Source organism: Hyaena hyaena, unplaced genomic scaffold, assembly GCF_003009895.1.
Source record: "Hyaena hyaena isolate Hyena2069 unplaced genomic scaffold, ASM300989v1 scaffold_12, whole genome shotgun sequence".
Lineage (NCBI taxonomy): Eukaryota > Metazoa > Chordata > Mammalia > Carnivora > Hyaenidae > Hyaena > Hyaena hyaena.
Genome location: NW_024080644.1, coordinates 1,981,056 through 2,001,924, shown reverse-complemented (window position 1 = coordinate 2,001,924; position 20,869 = coordinate 1,981,056). Strand labels below are relative to the sequence as shown.

Genomic DNA, 20,869 nt, shown 5'->3' with positions numbered 1-20,869 from the left:
TTGTAAAAACCGTGATTGGTGAATTTGTGGATTTAAGAACATGTGACCATAATGGAAATGTTCACAAGGGGTATTCTATTAACAAGTGACATTAGATGACAAAAATATCATAGGGGCACCTGGGTGGCTCAGTCATTATCTCATGGTTTGTGAGCAAGAGCCCTGTTTCTTTCTCTCCCCCCTTTCATCCCTCCCTCCCGGGATTCTCTCCCTCCCTCACGCACTTGTGCCTTCTGTCTGTAATTAATTAATATAAAATAAAATAAATTATGTGGATTGCTGGTGGTACATAATTTGCTATAGTTATCTTCGAAATAGATTGATATTTCTTGAAAAGTGTAAGATTCTCATGAGTCATCAGTTGACATCTGAACACGTCTTCTAGAGAAAATCATGCATATGTGCACCAGGATATATGTTTAACATTTGTAGCAGAACTATTTGTAATAGCAAGCAAGAAAATTGCTATGTAAAATGGATAAATTGTGGAATGTTCATATACCAAAAGACTTCACAACACTGAGAACAAGTAAATTTGAGCAATTCAACCACATGGATAGGTCTAATAAACAAAGTTGAAGAAAGGCATAAAATCACTCAAGAATTCATACACCTTGATTGCATTAACATAAACTTCAGAAATAGACCCAGCAAGCTTCTGGAGTGCTGCTCACCATATGTTATTTTTGACATGAGTAATAGTTAACACAGGTTTTTACATTATGTACTGTAGTAATGCTATATATTTGTACCTTTCTTGATGGTGTATTTCACAGTAGAAGAAAAAAATGAATTACTGGTTTCCACCTCACACCGATTCAATCTGAATTGCTAGGTAGGCGGTCTGGGAGCCTGTATTTTAAGCAGCATTCTCAGTTGAATATTCGGCAACATTAAAGTTGTAAATCCTTGCCTTATGGGAAAATTCAGTTTGAATTTTTTTGCTTTCTATCAAAGGCAGCTGAGGAAATAATAGAGTCCATTATCATGAGTACTCTAAAGTTAATTACCATTCATTTTTAATCTTGAGATGACTTCTGAAATAGTGCAGTGCGTGACCAAGGATGGCCACGATTGAAGAAGGAAAGAAGAGGTCAATTGTTATTATAGTCCCTGGCCCCTCCTCTTCTGAGGATGGTCTAAATACAATAATAGTCTAAATGTAAACATGGTTCCATTTGGTCTTTTTCCCCATTAGCTTAGCAGGTGTTTACTAAGCACTTAATATTTGGTAGCAAGCACTGTGTTCTGATCTCTTGTTTTGTAACTTTCTACAAAAAAGAGGAGTCAAAGGAAGTATGAAGTCCAGGTATTCTTTATATACTGAAACCAAATGATTTCACACTTGTTAATTAGTCTGAAAGCACCTATGTATTTGCCCAGTCAAGGTTTTTTAAATGTTTTTAGTTTAGTTTTTTTTTTAAGTTTATTTACTTATTTTGAGAGAGAGTGAGCATGAGCCAGGGAGTGACATAGAGAGGTGGAGAGACAATCCCAAGCAGGCTCCGTGCTGTCAGCACCAGAGCCCGATGCGAGGCTCGATCTCACGAACCTTGAGATCATGACCTGAGTCAAAATCAAGAGTCAGACGCTCAGTGACTGAGCCATCCAAGTACCCATCAGTCTTTATTTTTGAAGATTGTTTGAACCAAGATTCATACTTTGTATTTGTGCACATCTTTTATGTCTCTTTCAATCTGTACTTTCCTGCTTTCTCTTTTTCTTACAGTCTATTTGTTGAATAAACTGCATTAATTGTTGTGTTGTTTTCTATCAGTAGTATAAAATAGAGGCTTGGGATTTTTTTTTGTTTTCCTTTTGCTAGAAAACATACATTATAGGTGGTCATGTGCTCTTTATTCAGGAGGCACGTAATGCCTAGTTATCATTCTTTTTTAAGATGTCCTTAATTATAATATTTAATGTTTTAGTTTTTTCAATATCTTTAGCAGTTTCCATATTTCTTTCATAATTTTGAGGGGGTCTAGGAGGAATTAGAAGTATGCACTCAAGTTGTCTTCAAAGACCTTATTTATCTCCCTGTAAATGTGTAATAATTGAAGGATCTGCTATAATTTACATAGGTGTCCTTCTCTTGTTTGCCTTTAGGTTGATTTCACTTTATTGTCCTATAAAGACTCATTAGCAACTTTATGCATAAAGCCTTTCTCATATTCTTTAGCAGCATCCATGACCTTTACCCATTGGATGCACCATCACACACATCCCCCCCCATCCCCATTTTATAAACTGGTATAAAAAAAATATTTTCAGAGTTTTTCCCCCTTCCATTGTAGATATTTTAAATGAGCATTATGTCTTCTAAATTGAAATGGTGCTGTATCAGTTCTGCATAAGTTAGAAATAGTTTTTATTGGTTAATAACAGACTTTGCTACAACTGTTTGTTTTCATATGTTAATGCACAGTGCTCTTTTAACCAGCTTTTTAAATTTATTATGAACATCTTTGTATGTCGGGTTGTCTTTGCCATCTTCTAATATAACTTAAAGACAAAAATAACAGCCTGAATCTAAGGTAGTGGTTTCCAGTAGGCCAATTCTGTACCCCTCTCCCCACCCTCAGAGATACTCAGCAATATGTGGAGATAATTCTGGTTGTCACAGTGGAGAGGAGGAGTGTCTACTAGCTTCTAGTGGATAGAGGCCAAGTATGCTGCTAAATATCCTACTGTGCGCGGGCAGCCCCCACAACAAAGATTTCTCCAGCCTCAAATGGCAGTACCAAGGTTGAAAAACCCTGGTCTTGGGTATTTAACTGTAAATAGAGACCTTTTTTGGTCCTCGTGTTTAAGTTTGCCCTATCTTAGCTCTCATATATCACTAGAATAATTAATTCTGTGCTCAACTATTTTTTCTGATGAACATCATTAATCTCCTGACATGTCATTTAATCAGTGTTGGGGAGAAGTGTTGTTCTCATGCCATTTAAATTTTTTTTCTAGGCTAGTTGGACAAATGCAAGTAAAAAGCAACGTGAAAAGCTACTCGAGCTGATCCGTCGCCTTGCAGAAGATGATAAAGATGGTGTGATGGCACACAAGGTGTTGAACCTGCTGTGGAATCTGGCACACAGTGATGATGTACCTGTAGACATCATGGACCTGGCTCTCAGTGCCCACATCAAAATACTAGATTATAGTTGCTCACAGGTAAGATGTGCTTCCTTTGCTCACTTTTTCTGACCCTTCACCTTTCTTATTAGGATGGCTTAGAAACAGAATAGTTCCTAATCTTTTTGAGATTATTTTTGAAATTATCTTAAAGAATTAACTCACTTTTCATCTAAGTCCACCTTCCTCTTCTTAGGTCTCTGTGTCAGAATTTTGTGTTATCATCTGAAAAGTATTTAATCTCCTTGGGGAAAGACAGTATAAAAAAGCATTATGTAGTGGTAGAGTTGTCAAATGCTTGGTGCTGAAGTGTCAGTTTCAAATAGATCATAAAATACTAATGGTGATGAGGGGCTTTAGAGGTAAGAGAATTTGGGTTGTCTTTGCTTGTGGGGAAATTAAGAAAAATTAGTAGAATTTCTTAAATAGTAAAACATTTCGAGCTTTGCCTGTGAGAAAATCACACAACAGCTTCACTGAATTCTGACTCAGAGCATGTTAATTGTAATGGCAATTGCCAAATAATTTTCCACTTGTTAAAACTATTTGGTACACCAGTGAACTTAAATTTAGATCAGAGCTAAGACCGCAAGTTCAAATAGGTATATGTGATTTAGATGCTGTTCAGTTTACTATACTTGCTTATTATAGTTCATTAAGTATTTAATTAGTATTTCAAATGCTAATAATTTTCAATTTAAATTATTTCAATTAAACAGAGTTAATATGCTCAAAGTAATCAAACTTAAAATTGTTAGGTGTAGAAACCTACATTTCTAATTACTATTGATTTAGGGGAATGAGTAAAGTAAATAAGGTATGGGAAGTAAAATAGCATATTTGAAATAATTAGTTAAGTTTATAATACTTTTGTAAATGCTCTCCCTTTATCTTTTTGTATATATGTCGATATGTCGTTAGTTTGATTTTTCGTGAAAAAATTTTTAACTTACGTGCCATATAATTATTTTTTGGGTAAAATACAAATTTTCAGTGTCACTCATTGTTGCTAAAACAAATCCATAGAATAACATTTTGGGGTTTTGTGTTATTGGTGAATTTTGTAATATGTTAGAATCCTTTAAAGCATTTTAGTTTTTGTAGTTTTGGTAGTAAATGTGAAATAAAAATGTATTTAATGCTGCCTTTAGTAGTAAACTCTTTACTGCAATTATTCCATGTTTCTGGTGATAATCTTATTTAAAAAACCCGTTTTCTAATTGAAGCTGGAATTTTCCTGAGTATGACCTGTCTAAAACATTGAAATTGTTTGTTTAAGGACCGTGACACACAGAAGATCCAGTGGATAGATCGCTTTATAGAAGAACTTCGTACAAATGACAAATGGGTAATTCCTGCACTGAAACAAATTAGAGAAATTTGTAGTTTGTTTGGTGAAGCCCCTCAAAATTTGAGGTAAGGCTTTTAACAGAACATTTCAAGATTTTTATTTTTGCATTTTATTGAAAAGCAATTACATTGTCACTTGGTCAAGGCAAAATTTTGAAAAGAAAATTAGAGTCGGGTAGAGGGTGACAGGAGGCTGAGAGAAGTTTTGATTTGGAACCAAAAATTCATTTATCCTATTCACATCCTTGATTTTGAGAAAGTAAGCCACAATCAAGTGATAAGTGTCAGAATCTACAGTATCCTGTATTACTCATGAAAGAAGACAAGATCTGATTTAACAGAATTTACTGATTTTAGCTAAAATTCTGTTAAATAGTGATATTTATATTATTCTACATGCTGAATTCGAGTTATTGGAATCTTTTGTTCTGGCATTTTCTGTTTATAAAAGTTAGAACACTTGATGTGAAAGGTTAAAAATGTGCAGAGAATGAGAGCTAGGTGTAGTGCAAAGAATATTTACAGTGGGGTCAGGATTCCTGGGTATGAATGACCCTCATGTCTAACCAGTCACAGCAGCTTGTAAAGATTTACTGTTCAAAAGAAGTGTGTTTTTCATACATCATGTGTAAAGTTAGATGATTGCCAAGGTCCTTTGTAGCTCTAGATTATTATTGATTATGCCTAGGACAGAAAAGGCCATATATGTTTTGGTTTTAATGTTTGAACTTCGTCTCATTTTTTTCTGAAGGCTTAAAAATTGATATGAAATTAGAAAAGCTATAGGGATAAATCATGAAGAAAACCTAGATGTATGTCTTGGTAACAGTAACATTTATTTGAGGGACATATTTTGATTTGGGGCCATTGTACATAATGCCTTTTTTGCCTTTCTCCAGTGAATTAAATTTGTTGCAGAGTATTTTACATACTCTCCCAGGGTACATTGGCTTCATCTCCACTAGTCCAGTAATGGCTCTAAGAGTTTATTGGTTTCAGTGAAGGTGGAAGAACAGGTTGGAAAAGAACTAGATGTCTTGTTGATGATAACCTGTGGGCAAACATGGCTACAAACCAAGTGACCCAGAATGTACCTTGAATGGTTAATAAGTGTCTCTGAAATCGTTTTCCTTGATCAAATTCTTCACTCCAACTATAGTATAATCTTTGTGGTGCTAGTCTTGCAAGGGTTGTGTTCCTGTTTTACAATTTTGGAAATAATCCCGTAAACTGACACAAGTGCTTTGGTACTACTGTAGTACAGGAGTGGAAATTGGTCACTAAAGTAGACTACCATGGTGTGAGATGGGAGAATATTAACATAGTTTCCACGTAAATGAGAATTAACAGAATAAAGGTCTTAACTTTTTGAAGCATTATTTTCTTTTAAGTTGCTTGATCTTGTTATTGAAGTAAATGGCCAAGAGTGTAACTCTGTAATGAAGGAGAAACCATTTTAAGTTTTTAAATTAGTAGCTAAGAATTTAGATTGTATAAGCTCTTTTGATTACAACAGAGTTTAATTGCCTAATTATATTGTTAAGTTCTTCTCGTTTCAGTCAAACTCAGCGAAGTCCCCATGTATTTTATCGCCATGACTTAATCAATCAACTTCAGCACAATCATGCGCTAGTTACTTTGGTAGCAGAAAACCTTGCAACTTACATGGAAAGCATGAGACTGTATGCTAGAGGTATGTGTTATAAGCTAACATGAAATATGGGAAGTAATAACAATTTCGCAGCATTTGTTCCAGCAGTTACCTTAGAGATGGCACCACCTGTATTTTAAACGATGCAAGATAACTGGTTTTGTTACTTGTGTTCTTTTTGAGTTTATATTCCACTTTTACTCTCCACTTCTATTCACCCTAAATTCCAACCCAGCATTTCAAACCTCTCCTTGTTAAATTGATTTCTTTTTCTTCTTTGGGAAGTACATGCTGCCTGCCTGTACTATAATTGGTTGCTACCTTCTTCAGAATGTACTTGGCTCATTCTCAACCTTTGTTTCCTTACTATCACTACCTTTATTTTTTTTCCCAAGAAAACAGGTTTTGTCTAAGTCTATTGTGCATATTATAGATCCTTTATGATCCTAAGTCCACATTTCACAAGTGTTTCAGACTCTCTGAATTAGAAAATTCACAAGAATAATGGAGTGAAGCTATACAAATCTACATGTTTACGTTGGTTTTCAAAGTGTGAATTTCTTTAAACGTGTTAGGGTAGTTTCCTGAGGTTTCAACAGCCAGTTTTTAAGTTCCTGCCATATGTAGAACTCTGTTTCAATACTCTTGCTCTCTGACAGTTATGTCTATCTGTGCTAGAGTACAGATTGGTTTTTTTTTTTAAGTACATATTCTACAGTCTTGTATGCCCAACTTGGTTCCCATATCCATAGAAAGAAAACTTTATACTACCAGTGATCATGGTTACTGAACATACTACTCATTTAACATGTTACATTAGGTAAGAGTCTGCAGAATCCAATAGTATATATTAAAAATGATTTTTTTTAAGCTTATTTATTTTTGAGAGAAAGAGTTGGGGAGGGACCGAGAGAGAGAGAGAGCGAGAGAGACTCACGCAGGGTCAGCACTGTCAGTGCAGAGCCCAACACAAGGCTCATTCCCATGAACCACGAGATCACGACCTGAGCCAAAATCGAGAGTTGGACGCTTAACTGAACTACCTAGGTACCCCAGAAATGTTATTTCTGATATTCCTCATCTGAAGAGTAAATTGGATTCTTGGCATTCTTGAATAAAATCCCAAGATGCTTATAAATCATAGGATTTGCTTAACATTTACAGGATATATATTCCCATATAAAATTCAGATCAGCGTAATGGAAAAAGTAAGCAGCTCTTCAGGTATGCCTCCTGATTGTGTTGACTGTTTATTCTCCTTGTACCCCCTTCTCGGCCAGCTGAGTCCTCATAGGCAGTAGACTGTACAGCTAGATAAGCAATCTTGGCCTGAGGAGGCTGCTAGGCACCAGGCAACGATTGATCTTTTATCATTTCAGGTCCAAGTTCTTTCTAAGCATGATAGAACAATTGGAATAGTATAGGCATATGACCATGTGATTTATGTTCTGTACCAAACATAACCAGAATCTGAGAGAAGCACTTGAGGTTTCCATGTAATAATATACCCAGTCACTTGAGCATCTGGGCTCAGTTTAACGTAATGCAGATTCTTTATTTTGACCTCCTCTCTTCTTGCTAGTACAAAGTCCTCACAGATGCCATTGCAGGTCTTCCCCCAAAATGGAGCCATGTAAATCATATGTGCTGCAGTGCTAATTTTTATTTACTTCATTTGTTTGTGATGTTTCAATTTGTATCATTGCCAGAAGTTAAGTACTGTGCTGTTGAGACCATCAGGAGACACTGTTGCATGTGCAGTTCAGCCTCACTTGGGTTTCCAGCTTTGTTTTAGTCTAGTTCCATATAAGTCATTGCCTCATCTTAATTTCGTTGTCACAAGAATATTTTCAGTCTTTGGTTTTCCCTCTTTAAATTGCCTGTAGTTCCATAAAATGAGAGGTAGGACTCTTCATAGTCAGATTGTCTAGTTTTGAAAAATGACCTAAACATACTATGCATAGGACTTTGGGCAAGTTACTGATGTGAGAACAATGCCTAGCACATGGTAAGCACTTTAGATTTTGTTGCTATTGATGTTCCCTTGAATTCATTGACACACCTTCTGTTTCTCTTAATTTTGATAACTTTTCTTCCTTTATTACAGTACTCCTCTGATTAACATCTTAATCCTTAAATATCGTGGGCGGGGGCTATGTGTGTACTTTTTACACACACAGTAGTAAAATTCTCCTACACAATAAGCTTTTTTTTTTTTTTTTAATAAGGTACACAATAAGCTTTTTAGCAGCATTAATTCACTTCTGTGATAACATCAATCACCAATTTCTGATCTTGGAATTCTAAAGTAAATTACAGCCTTTGTCTTTGTATAATAGAAATATTCCATAGGTCTCATTAGGTATGAGATATATTACTTAGCAGGATAACATCAAGCTTTCAAAATTTACTGATAGTCTTAATTTCTGATAAATGTTACACCAGTATCACATATTTGTCCTGCCCATGTTTCATGTCCAACAGCATCTTTAACTTTGGAATAAAATGTTTTCACAGTACTTTGGTCAGCTGATTCTACCTCCTGTTCTATTATTATTTAGATAAAGTTAATGAAATAAAATTCTCTCCAGTATTTACTCGTGTATTTAAAAAAGGTTTTTTGGGTTTTTTTTTTTTTTTTTTTTTTAGAGACAGAGGGAGAGGGAAATGGAGCATGAGCGAGGGAAGGCCAGAGAGAGGGGGAGATAGAGAATCCCAAACAGTCTCCAGGCTCTGAGCTGTCAACATAGAGCCCGATGTGGGGCTCAAACCCACAAACTATGAGATCATGACCTGAACTGAAGTCAGATGCCCAACCAACTGGACCACTCAGGCACCTCTCATAGACTCTTACTAGTATTTGGTATTTGTGCCTTCAGAATATGGTGCTTGCCAAGTCATCCTTTAAAAGTTTTTTAGTGCCTACAGCAAGGTAAAAATCCACTTTTAATTTTCACTGAAGTTTTGCCTTATTGATAGGATCATCATTGTACTGACTTGAACGCTTGTTGATAGTTTTGTTTACTGTTTTTCCTGGTTTCTAGATAGAAGAGCCTGACATGGGGCTTAGACTCACTGTAAGATCATGACCTGAGCCAAAATCAGGTCAGCTACTTCACCAACCCAGCCACTCAATGCCCCCCGCCCCCCGCCCCCGCATTCTATTTTCTAAAAACGACCACTTCCCATGACCTCTTCCCAATCTCTTACATCCAGTACTAGCAGCTTTTAGGATCATTTTTCCACATAAACCATTTCTTCATGAGTGTCATACACCAACAGTGCTGTGTGTTAAGGTCAAATCCTAGGCTAGACTTTCTCAGCTCTGGCTCATTTCTGCACAACAGCCATGAAATACAGCTAAATTTGTGTGGGTTCTTTGCAGTTTAAAAAAAACTAATTTATTATCCATTTTATAAATGGCTAATAGTTCTCTAGAGTAATGGTTATTTCCAAGGCTGTGTAAGGAAAGTAAATATGGTCCTCCAACATCTTACTTTAGAAATTTAGAAAGGGCTTAAAGAATCTTGTTGACATGAGGGAAAAAAAAATAGAGGAGTTGACTCTTATTGGCCAAAATTAGGCCAAAATAAATAAAAGTAACTGAACCCATTAAATAAAGTGCATGCCTTTCAGTCTGTGCTGAAAGAAAAGGAAGTACCAATTAATATATGTGGAACATGTGATGATCATAAAAAAACAAGGGATGAAGGATTTAATTTTTTGAATGGTGGGAATAAGATGCTCAGTGGACCTTCTCAACAAAATATCCATTTCACTGAAGAAAATTTTTAGATGCTCATTGAATGTATCTGGGAATTCTTTGAAGGAGATCCAGAAAATGGGGAAACATTTATTTTTAAGAAACTCTTTTGAGAAGAACAGCTAGAGTCTAGCATTTGAGCCACAACTTGTTCCCTCTCCTCACAGCTGCCAGTCTAAGGCTGTGGTTCCATTATAAGAAGGATAAGCTATTGGCATTTATTATCAAAGACACTAACTTCTATTTATTATATTCCATAATAACCCATTTATTATGTTTTGCAAATTTCTAGACAGTCATGGTGGAAAGAACAGAGACCCCTTTATCCTGCTCAGTGCCTGCTGATAGGGCTGAAGCTTTACTTCAGTCATGGCAGTCTGAATATACAGAAGCTTTGATTACCCCCACTGCAGCTTGCTCTTAAGTGAAAATTCTGTGTAGAGGTACACGCTGAGAAAATCACCGGCCACCACCACACACCACACACCAGTATGACTTACAGTGCCAGAGGTATCACTCTGGGAGAAGCTGCCTGCTGTGTTGTCACCAGCTCCTGTGCAGTGTCACAGAAGTTCTGCCCAGAGGGGGAGAGAGCCTGTGAGGATGAAGAGCTCAGTAGTTAGGCTTGAAGGGATTCACCTTATTTGGACAAGAGCATGCCATTCCCAAGAGCATTATTAAAACCAGTGGAAATTTTGGTGAAGAGCAATTAAGAGGGTGCTTGTAGTTCTGTGTACTCATATTGATAAATAGCAGAGCAACCAAAAGTTTAACACAGAGATTTGAGATTAAGAGGCAGATAAGATGAGCCCTCCTGGGAGCAATCAACCCTGCGGGGGGGGGGGGGGGGGCGCGGGGGGTGGTCACAAATGTTCTGCACATGCAGTAGGTGGCACCCACTCAGGCATTCAGCAAGACAAGGACAAGTTGAAAACATTCTTAAGTCCACACACCATTCCATTAGCAAAGGTTGTGAGCTTCACTGGCTCAAGTACTTAAATTCAACTTCTGACCAAACACTGGGTGAATAATAAGCTACCCTGACCCAGAGACAACTCTTAGGAAGCCAGGCTTAAAAGGAAAACTTTATCCCTTTTAAAAGTAAAAGGAATAAAACCTATTCCTTGTAGTCAAGAAGACTATGTGTCATTCCTAAGAGTGTACCCTCATGAGTGAATGGGAAGAAAACCTCCCAGCTACTAGTATGTAGTCTTTGAATGTGTGGCATAAACTAACTCCTTCAACTGGGATGGTAGCCTCTAAGGCACAGTCATAGCCACTGGTAAAGGGTAATAATCTAACTAGCCAAGGAGACTTAATTACAGGGTTCGACCAATAAGGGGCTTATGTTAAAGCAGGAACAACCTACGGGTAGCAAGGCTTAAAGGCAAAAGGAGGAAAAATAATGTGGGGTGAGCTAGACCTCACAGAGTTAGTGCAGACTAGTCACTAAACAACCAAGCAAACAACACACACCTGAGAGTGAGTGGGTGGTGTCAATATTTAGGTTGCTATAATATATTTAAATATCCAGGTTTCAATTAAAAAAATTAAAGCTGTTACCCATATATATATACAGACCACAGAAACTGCCTCTGAAAGGGCCCAGATGGTAGACTTTGCAGACGAAGACTTGAAAGCAGTTACTACAGATAAGTTCAAGGAGCTGTATGAACTTGTGTCTAAAGAATTAAAGGAAAGTATTGTGACAATTTTAGTTGAGATTAACTATAACAGGATAGAATTTTTTCTTTAAAAGAGAAAATATCAAATGGAAATTCTGAAGTTGAAAAGTACAATACCCAAAATGAAAAATTTGGTGCAGGAGCCAAACAGAGCTTGCAAGCTTGCGGAAGAATCAATCTGAACTTGAGGATTGATGAATAGAGGTTATGTAGTCTAAAGAACAATGAAGAAGGAATGAAGAAAAATAAAATCCTATGGAAATACAATCTGCATGCACTGGGAGAACCGGAAGGCTATGGGGGGGAGAGAGAAGGGAATATGAAAAAACATCATCACTGAAGACTTCCTAGATGCATTTTGAAGCCTTAACCCATGTCTCCAAGAAGCTTAAAGAATTCCAAGTAAGGTAAAGTTAGACCCGGGTGCAGGCACTTCATAGTTGTAAAAAATTTTGAAAGTTGTTTAAGAGAAAAATGACTCTTCACACAGAAACATCAGTGAAATTAACAATTTACTTTCTAGAATATTGGCGACTAGAAGGCATTGGGATAAATGTATGAGAAGTGCTTAGGGGCAGCAGAGGAATCTGAAACTAAGAATCTTAAATGCAGTAAAACTACCTTTCAAAAACGAAAACAAAGTCGTTCCCAGATAAATGCTGAGAGAATTTCTGTTAGCAGACTTGCCTTACAAGAAATACTAAAGAAAGCAGAAAAAAAAAATACAGTTATGCCTTGTTTTATTGCTCTTTGAAGATAACTGCATATTTTACAAATTGAAGGTTTGTGACAACTGATTGCATCATAATCAGTGCTATTTTTCCAATAACATTTGTTCACTTCATGTCTCTGTCACATTTTGGTAATTCTCAGGATTTCAGACTCTTATTGTATTCGTTAAGGCGATCTGTGACTGGTGACTATGACTTTGAATGCTCAAATGATTATCATATTTTAGCAGTGTTTTTAAGTAAGGTATTTACATTTTTTTTTAACATAATGCTATTTTAGGCTTACCAGACTATAATATAGAGTATACCTAACTTTCATGTGCATTGAAAAGCCAAAGACTTCATTCGACTCTCCTTATTGCAATACTTGATTTGTTTTGGGGGGGTCTGGAACCAAACTTGGAATATCTCTCAGGTATGCCTGTAGAAGTTTTGAACACTGTAAACCCATAATTCATATCTGACAGGCATATAAGGAATACTCCAACAAGAGCAGAATGTACTTTCTTAAGTACAGATAGAATATTTTGCAGGACAGACCATATTCTAGGCCATACAAAGTAAGATTTTTGTCCACAGTTGAATTAAATTATAAATTATAAGGGAAATTTGAGGATTTCACAAGTACGTGTCCCTTATATGCTTCTGACTAACCAGTGGTTGATAGAAGAAATGACAACTGTGAAATGAGAATATATTGAGATGAATTAAAACACAAAATGCCAAAAACTTCGGGAGAGTTGCTAAGTCAGTGCTCAGAAGGAAATTTATACCTCTGATGTTCATCGGAAAGAAGAAAGTTAATAAATCAGTAACCTTTAGAAACGAGAAAAGAGCAAATTAAATCCATAGAACAAAGGAAGGAAATAACGAAAATTGGAGTTGAAATCAAGGGAGAAAAAAATACAGTCAATTGAACTAAAAGTTGGTTTTTTGAAAAGATCAGCAAAATTGACAAACCTCTAGCTTGGCTACAAAAAGAAGACTCAGTTATGAAAAGCAAAAGTAAAAGAGCATCACTACTAATCTTACAAAAAAATAAGAGAGTGTCAAGTTGTTGAAATTGGGGAAGCAATTAAAGTTTTGAATAAGTTTAAAACAATTAAAAAGATTGAATGAGTAACGAAGAAGCTTACCACAAAGAAATTCCAGGACCAGACGTTTTCATTGGTGAATTTTGAACATTTAAAGAATTCCCACCAATCCTTCACAAATTCTTTCAAAATAAAAATAAAGGAACACTTCCAACTAACTCCCTTCTGTGAAGCCATTATTACCCTGATACCAAAACAATATAGACATCAGAAGAAAACTACAAACCAGTATCCCTTAAGTGTATAGATTCAAAATCCTTAAAAAAAAAAAAAAAAAAAAAAAACCTGCAAATCAAATTTAGCAACATATATAAAGGATTATGTATCATGACTAAATAGAATATATCTCTGGAACACAATGTTGATTTGACACCCAAAAGTCCAATTGTGATATACGAAGAGAATAAAGGACCAAAACTCTTATCTTCTCGGTAGGTGAAGAAAAAGCATTTGACAAAGTCCAGCACCTTTTCATTTCAACATCATTGAACTAAGAATAGAAGGTGATATTATTGACCTGATGAAGGGCATCTCAAAAACCTCCTAGCTAACTGCATACTTAATGGTGCAAGACTGGCTGCTTTGCCCCAGGATGAAGAATGAGACCAAGATGTCTGTGCAAGTGACTTGGATTTAACATTCTGTGGAGATGCTAGCCTGAGCAACTAAGCAAGAATAATAAGCATCCACATTGGAAAAGAGGCAAAGCTATCTGTAATTACAGAAATCAACACGTTTAAGTAAAAATCCTAAAGAATCCACTAAAATCTATTAAATGTGTTAAACTAGATTGCAGGAATTAAGATCAGTGTACAGATGTCAAATACATTTCTGTATGCTCAGCAGTGATCAACCTGGAACTGAAATTAAGAAAGCTTTATTTATAGTAGCTTTATAAAGTATGAAATACTTCATAATAAATTGAGCAAAAGTACAAAACTTGACTGTACATTTTAATTAAGATTTTAATTTTTTCTAAAGTAATCTCTATAGCTAACGTGGGGCTCGAACTCATAACCTTGAAATTAAGAGTCACATATTCCACTGACTGAGCCAGCCAGGCACCCCCAAAACTTGCACATTTTAAACTATGTATAGTAGTTTGGCTGTCTGGCTGACATATAATACTTCCTGATTTCAAAACTTAATACAAAATAAAAATAACATGGGGCGCCTGGGTGGCTTAGTCAGTTAAGCGTCCGACTTTCGCTTAGGTCATGATCTCGCGGTTCGTGGGTTCGAGCCCCGTGTCGGGCTCTGTGCTGACTGCCGGCTCAGAGCCTGGAGCCTGTTTCAGTCTGTGACTCCCTCTCTCTCTGACCCTCCCCTACTCAGCTGTCTTCTCTCTCTCTCTCCTAGAAATAAAAAAAAATTAAAAAATTAAAAAAAAAAATAAAAAAAATAAAAATAACACAATGTGGTACTGACGTATAAGAGTTGATATATGCATCAGTGGAATATAGTTGATAGTCTGGAAGTAAATCATTAAATTTATGGTTAACTGATTTTTATAAGGGTAGGAAGAATGTTAAGTGAGAAAGTAATCTTTTTGATAAACATAACTGCAGAATTTGTATGTGCACATCTAGAAGAGTAGTTTGGTCCCCTACCTCACACCAAACACAAAACTTAAAATAGATCTTAGACCTAAAAGTAGAAAAGAGAAATAAAACTTTGTGGCCTACAAGAGGGAAAAGGTGATATATTGGACTACATCAAAGTTTAAAACTTAATTGGTTCAAATGAATGATTCAATCAAGAAAGTTAAATGACAATCCAAGAATGGGGGGGGGATTTCAAGTCCTATAATAAAGGACTTTTATGCAAAATATGTAAGAACTCTTACAACTCAACAATTAAAAGACAGCCAAATTAGGAAATGGGTGGAGGATCTGTATAGACATTGCTCCAAAGATACACATGGCCAAAGGCCAAAAAGATACTCAGTTATTAAGGAAATGTGAATCAAAACTACTTTGAGATCATACTTCACACTTAGGATGACAAAAATGACAAATGTTTACACAGTTTGGACTAAAAATCACTGAATGGTACATTTTAAATGGGTGAATTTCATGGTGTTTGAGTTAGGTCTCAAGATGCTTTTTCAAAACTGAGCTGCTTTTCTGAGTTACGAAATGGAGTCTAGACAATTTGCATTCCATAATGACAGGAGCCAGTTTATGTTAGCCTTAGCCATAGCCACTTGAATTTAATTTTGTCTCATTTAGTATCTCCTGCTCTTGTCAAAGTTCTAGCCTGCGTTCAGGTTCTCAGGGATTTTTGTTTTGTTTTGTTTTTAATTAAAGGAGGCTCCATGCCCAACGTGGAACTCAAACTCATAATCCCAAGATGAGGAGTCACATGCTCTACCAGCTGAGCCAGCCAGCTGTTCAGGGTCTTAATAAAAGTGCTGGCACCTAAATAAAAAGGGGATGGGGATATGAAAACTAGTGGGTACAAGTTTGGTAAGAAGCAAGATACTTAATATAGTCTGAAGGCATCTTCCCCTACTTAATATGAAGAGAAAAATAGTAACTTTACAACACAGAATCCTAATGGAAACACTTTGACCAAATGATCAAACAACTTCAGAATTTTATCAGCGTTAATTATAATGTGGTTATGTAAGCAAATGTCCTCGTTATTTGGAAATATTTAGGTATTTGGGGGGTAAATAGCTATACCTTCAACTGACTCTCAAATGGTTTAGAAAAACTAACATATATGGCAACTAAAAATAGATGGGGTGAAATGTAAACAACTGGTGAATGTGGGTGAAGATAAGGGAATTCTCACATTTTTGAAGCCTGTGTTAAATGTAAAATTACTAAAATTTCCCTTAAAAAGGAGCATGGCAAGTGAACAAAGCTGTGCATAAGCTCCTTTAGACAATAACAAAAAGGCAACTGAAGTCCATTGATTATTTAGATATTTCAAGACTGATACTCTGAAAAAGAAAATTTCTGCATAGTTGATGAGAATTTGACATTCTGTCCAGTTTCTTGAGAAACTGCTTTAAGTCTGCACCCTAAAGAAATTGACTGTCATGGAAGTAAAGAATATGTGTTTAGGACTTTTGGTAGATGGCAATACACGTGGAAGTAGAAAGCAGTTAGTCTTAATAAATTGTGCTTTTCTTCACAAAAACATCAAAAGCAGATTTTATTCTTTTTTTAAAAGTTTATTTTTTGAGAGAGAGAATCCCAAACAGGCTGTGCATTATCAGAACAGAGCCTGATGTGAGGCTCAAACTCACGAACCATGAGATCGTGACCTAAGCCAAAATGAAGAATCAGATGCTTAATGGACTGAACCACCCAGGCACCCCGAAAAGCAGAGGTTTCTAAACACTATATATGTTCCATCTTTACAACAGGCCAAAGATTTTCTTCAGAGAAGAAACCTCACTAGTTTTAAAGACTATTTCTGAAAGGTCTCAAACACTTGGAATTCTGTGGCAGTAGCACACACATACAGTAAAGCCCATGATCTGATATGCAAATATCAGTAATTAATGCTAAAGGAAGTCACACAATTTCTTATTCCTCCATAACTTTGTACAACTTCCTGGAAGAAATGTCAGTGATTTCCTTGTGTTTGATAGCACTCTTCAGAACATTTGTTTCGTGTCTCTTTAGCCCCAAGCCACAGATCAGCTTGACCATTTCCAGGTCACACTGCTTTTTCCAGCAAAGTCAAAACAGAAAACAACTGTCCATAGTGTTTTTAGTACAGTGGGCGCTTTTTAAGTTTTTTTTTGCTGTGGTGGTTCATTGCAAATACTGAGACTTTTCTACCCATTGTATATTGAAATGAATGTAAAACCAAAGAGTTCACTAGCTTTCTTTTTTTTAAGAAGGAATTTATAGATTAAGCTAGGCTTAGTGACCCACACTAAGTGACCTTAGTCACTACATTAGTGACCTACCCATGGTCATAATAGAAGGGTAAGTTCTTTTGAATTTCTATATGGGACTGTTCTAGACCTTTATAACATTCTGCTGGTAATAACTATGATAATTGTACAGAATAGCATCATATGTTATAAACATTAGGAATATTTTAATGAATTTTTTTCTCCATGAAGGCAGTTTTCAGTATGACAGGAAGGAAATTGAAACAGTTTTGTCTTGCTGGCTTATTTTTCACAGGTCACTCAGGTCAGTCTTCGGCAGTAATCAAAAATTGCTTCGTTGTGTATACAGATAGGGCAGAGGGGCTGTGATGGAAAATTATTTTTGATAGCACAGATCATTTTCTTTTGGTTATGTAAAAGAAAAGTTTGTTTTTGTAGGGAAAATAGGAGATGGGTAGAAACCATCAATAATGAGTAAACTTCAGGTTGCCTTTTAATAAAGAATTAATGACTTTTTAACTGACTTAAATTTCCTTTGGTTAAATTTAGTGATGTGGTATCCATGTGTATAATGCATGATTTTTCTGAATTTGCAGATCACGAAGACTATGACCCACAAACTGTGAGGCTGGGAAGTAGATACAGTCATGTTCAAGAAGTCCAAGAACGGCTTAACTTCCTTAGGTTTGTTTTAAATCCTCAGTGTTGCTTTCTTTAAGACCGAAATAAGGAATGCTTAGCTAATGTGTTGTATGGTTTAGGTCTTTGTTAGATGACCTTTTCCTCCTGCCATCTCTTATTTTCCCAAATGGAAATGATTACCTGAAAGTCCAAGGACGTTTCCCTGTGTGTTTATTACTAAATACTTTTAAATTACTGGCTGATTTTTAACTCTTCTTCTTTGCAGTATTTGAAGTGAACACATTTTAAGCTTTTATATAGACTTCTGTCCTTCGTGTTTTTGTAGACTAGAGACAGGTTTATTTTTAGAGAACAAACTTCCATATTTTGACACAGCCAGCTGGAGAACTGTACTGACCTTAATGATATCCTAGTCAGTAAGGAAATGGAGTCAAAAGGCTGCTGGCCCAGCACCTGGAAAGAGTGGTTTGCATCCACTGGTGCCTTGCTTATCCCGGCAGTGGCTGACAAAGGCCATCTGAATGAATAACATTCTGATGGGGATGAGGAAAAGCGGTTTATTCCCTTTAACCAAAGCTAAATGTAGTCCAAGGCTGAATTTGAATTTTCTCAGGGATAATTAGCCTTTAATGATTATACACTTAGCAGATTTGAAATTGTTAAAAGAATTTTGATGATGAACAGTTTCTTGTGAATTCAGAAATCACAGGCTGCAGAAGGGCTTTTTCAGTTCTTAAGTGTGCTAAGAGGAATGCCCAGATTGTCAGTGCTTTGGGAAATCTATTGCATTTATTATTTTGATACATTGGGGAATTTTCTCCTGAGCTGAAAGTTAATTAGGGACTTGTTGATTGAACTGTGTGCTTATTTATTGGGAAACATTTACGTAAATAGTTACATAATGATTTTTTTTTAATGTTTTATTTATTTCTAGAAGAGAGAGAGAGAGAGACAGCGTGAGCAGGGGAGGATCAGAGAGAGAGGGAGTCACAGACTGAAACAGGCTCCAGGCTCTGAGCTGGCAGTCAGTACAGAGCCCGACGCAGGGCTCGAACCCACGAACCGCGAGATCATGACCTAAGCGAGAGTCAGACGCTTAACCGACTAAGCCACCCAGGCGCCCCATTACATAATGATTTTTAACTTAAGGAAAAACTAGCCACCAAATTTTAAGAAATTTGGCACTGGTTTGAAGTGTAATTTTTTTTTTTTTCTGTGTGTGTTTTGATTTTTCAACCACCTGGGTAGAAGGATCTGCCTCCCCAGATTGAGAATCACTGCCATAGTGAGTGATTGTTATTGATGAGTGTGTGTTGTATCCCTTAGGTTTCCTAGAACGGAAAAATGGTCATGAGTCCTACTGTGTTCAAGTTTGGAATCAGAGGACCTTTTCTGCTCCATGCTCTGTTAGTACCTGTCTACATGACCGATAGCAACACACTCAAGGGAGAAGAACCTCACATTCCTTACTGTATACTTGGCCCATGTTAAACACTTTACATTTAATCCTCATAGCAATGCAGAAGGCAGGTATTATCCCCATTTGATTAATAAGAAAATGGAGATTGACATGGCTTAATAGCTTCTTTGATATATCTTGAATCCCATACATAATAGCATTGTGCTGCTCAACTGGATCTATTTGACTGAATTCAAGGTCTATGCTCTTTATATTAGACCGGTGAGTTTTGCAAATCTTTCTTGGAGCCGTAGCACTTCTAAGGAGCTTCCTCAAGATTTCTGAACACCCAGTGGAGATTTGATCCCCATTTCTCCTTTTTTTCCCCCCTCTTTCCAACAGTTGGGGGCAGCCCTGCTTCTATTTTACATATTGGACTTGCAAATAGAATTTTTGCTTAAAGTTTTCTGCTGCTGTACTTTAAAAAAAACAAAAAGCTTTGAAAACAAATTCGTGTTACCACACAGGACATTTCATATTGTGTCTGTAGGGGCGCCCGGGTGGCTTAGTCGGTTAAGCGTCCGACTTTCGCTCAGGTCATGATCTCGCGGTTCGTGGGTTCGAGCCCCGCGTCGGGCTCTGTGCTGACTGCCAGCTCAGAGCCTGGAGCCTGTTTCAGAGTCTGTCACTCCCTCTCTCTCTGACCCTCCCCTGCTCATGCTGTCTCTCTCTCTCTCTCTCCTCGAAATAAATAAATAAAACATTTAAAAAAAATAAAAAAATAAAAACATTCATCATATTGTGTCTGTAAATTAGAAGTAGCAGGGGTAGGTAGGACAAGGTGCTAGATATCCTCTTTAAGCCCAGCAATGCTTTTAAAATACCGAAGACTCTAGATTGAGATCCCAAAGTGATTTGAGATAATGAGAAAACCTACTCCCATGAAATACATGCACCTTACTTTATAACAGGACAGGGAATCGTCATATGAGCTAAAAACTATGTGTTACTCAGAATAAAGTGAGGTGCTCCCTTTTCTTTCCGTCACAGGGCAGGCAGGATAGGTGGAGGAATCCTGAAAGAAAGCATTAGATTTCTAAAGCAGTAACAGAAGAGACTGCAGCTGTAACAAAATTCACCTTCATTGTCTTAATAACCAGTAGTCACAAAACTAAAAAGAACCTAGAGAGCATCACTGAATAATTGATAAACATCCTGTTAGATACTGACATAAAAAGTTTAAATCCTATGTAGATTATTTTCTTCAATGTGGCCAGGTACTGAGTGATGTATCTTAGACTATCAGAAAGCATTAAAATTTAAGCAGTTTTGACCTAAATTCATTAATGAAAGGGTTAGCTATGAAAGTCACTTGAGAACTACCTCATTTTCCAGTGATGGCATATAAGGAGAATGGTGAAAGTCAAGTAACCCATTAAATATAGTATTGAAATGGCTGGTTTTAGAGACCAAACTGTTCAGGAAACAAATACTTGATTCAGTTTAAGTTCAGTCACCTCACAGAGTTCCTGGCACGTTGTAGGTGCCCAGTATATGCTTGTT

At 36.6% G+C, this 20,869-nt stretch overlaps 1 protein-coding gene across 2 annotated transcripts in view; it reads left to right on the top strand.

Annotated features, from left to right (window-relative positions):
* Positions 1-20,869, top strand: part of USP9X (ubiquitin specific peptidase 9 X-linked) — a 134,110-nt gene that overhangs the window by 51,055 nt on the left and 62,186 nt on the right. The window contains exons 12-15 of one of the 2 annotated variants that reach the window (XM_039255987.1): positions 2,965-3,171; positions 4,412-4,548; positions 6,042-6,175; positions 17,862-17,949. In XM_039255987.1, the coding sequence (XP_039111918.1) occupies positions 2,965-3,171; positions 4,412-4,548; positions 6,042-6,175; positions 17,862-17,949 (566 nt within the window). Of the gene's footprint in view, positions 1-2,964; positions 3,172-4,411; positions 4,549-6,026; positions 6,176-17,861; positions 17,950-20,869 lie in introns of both variants that reach the window. The other variant, XM_039255978.1, reaches the window with a different exon arrangement.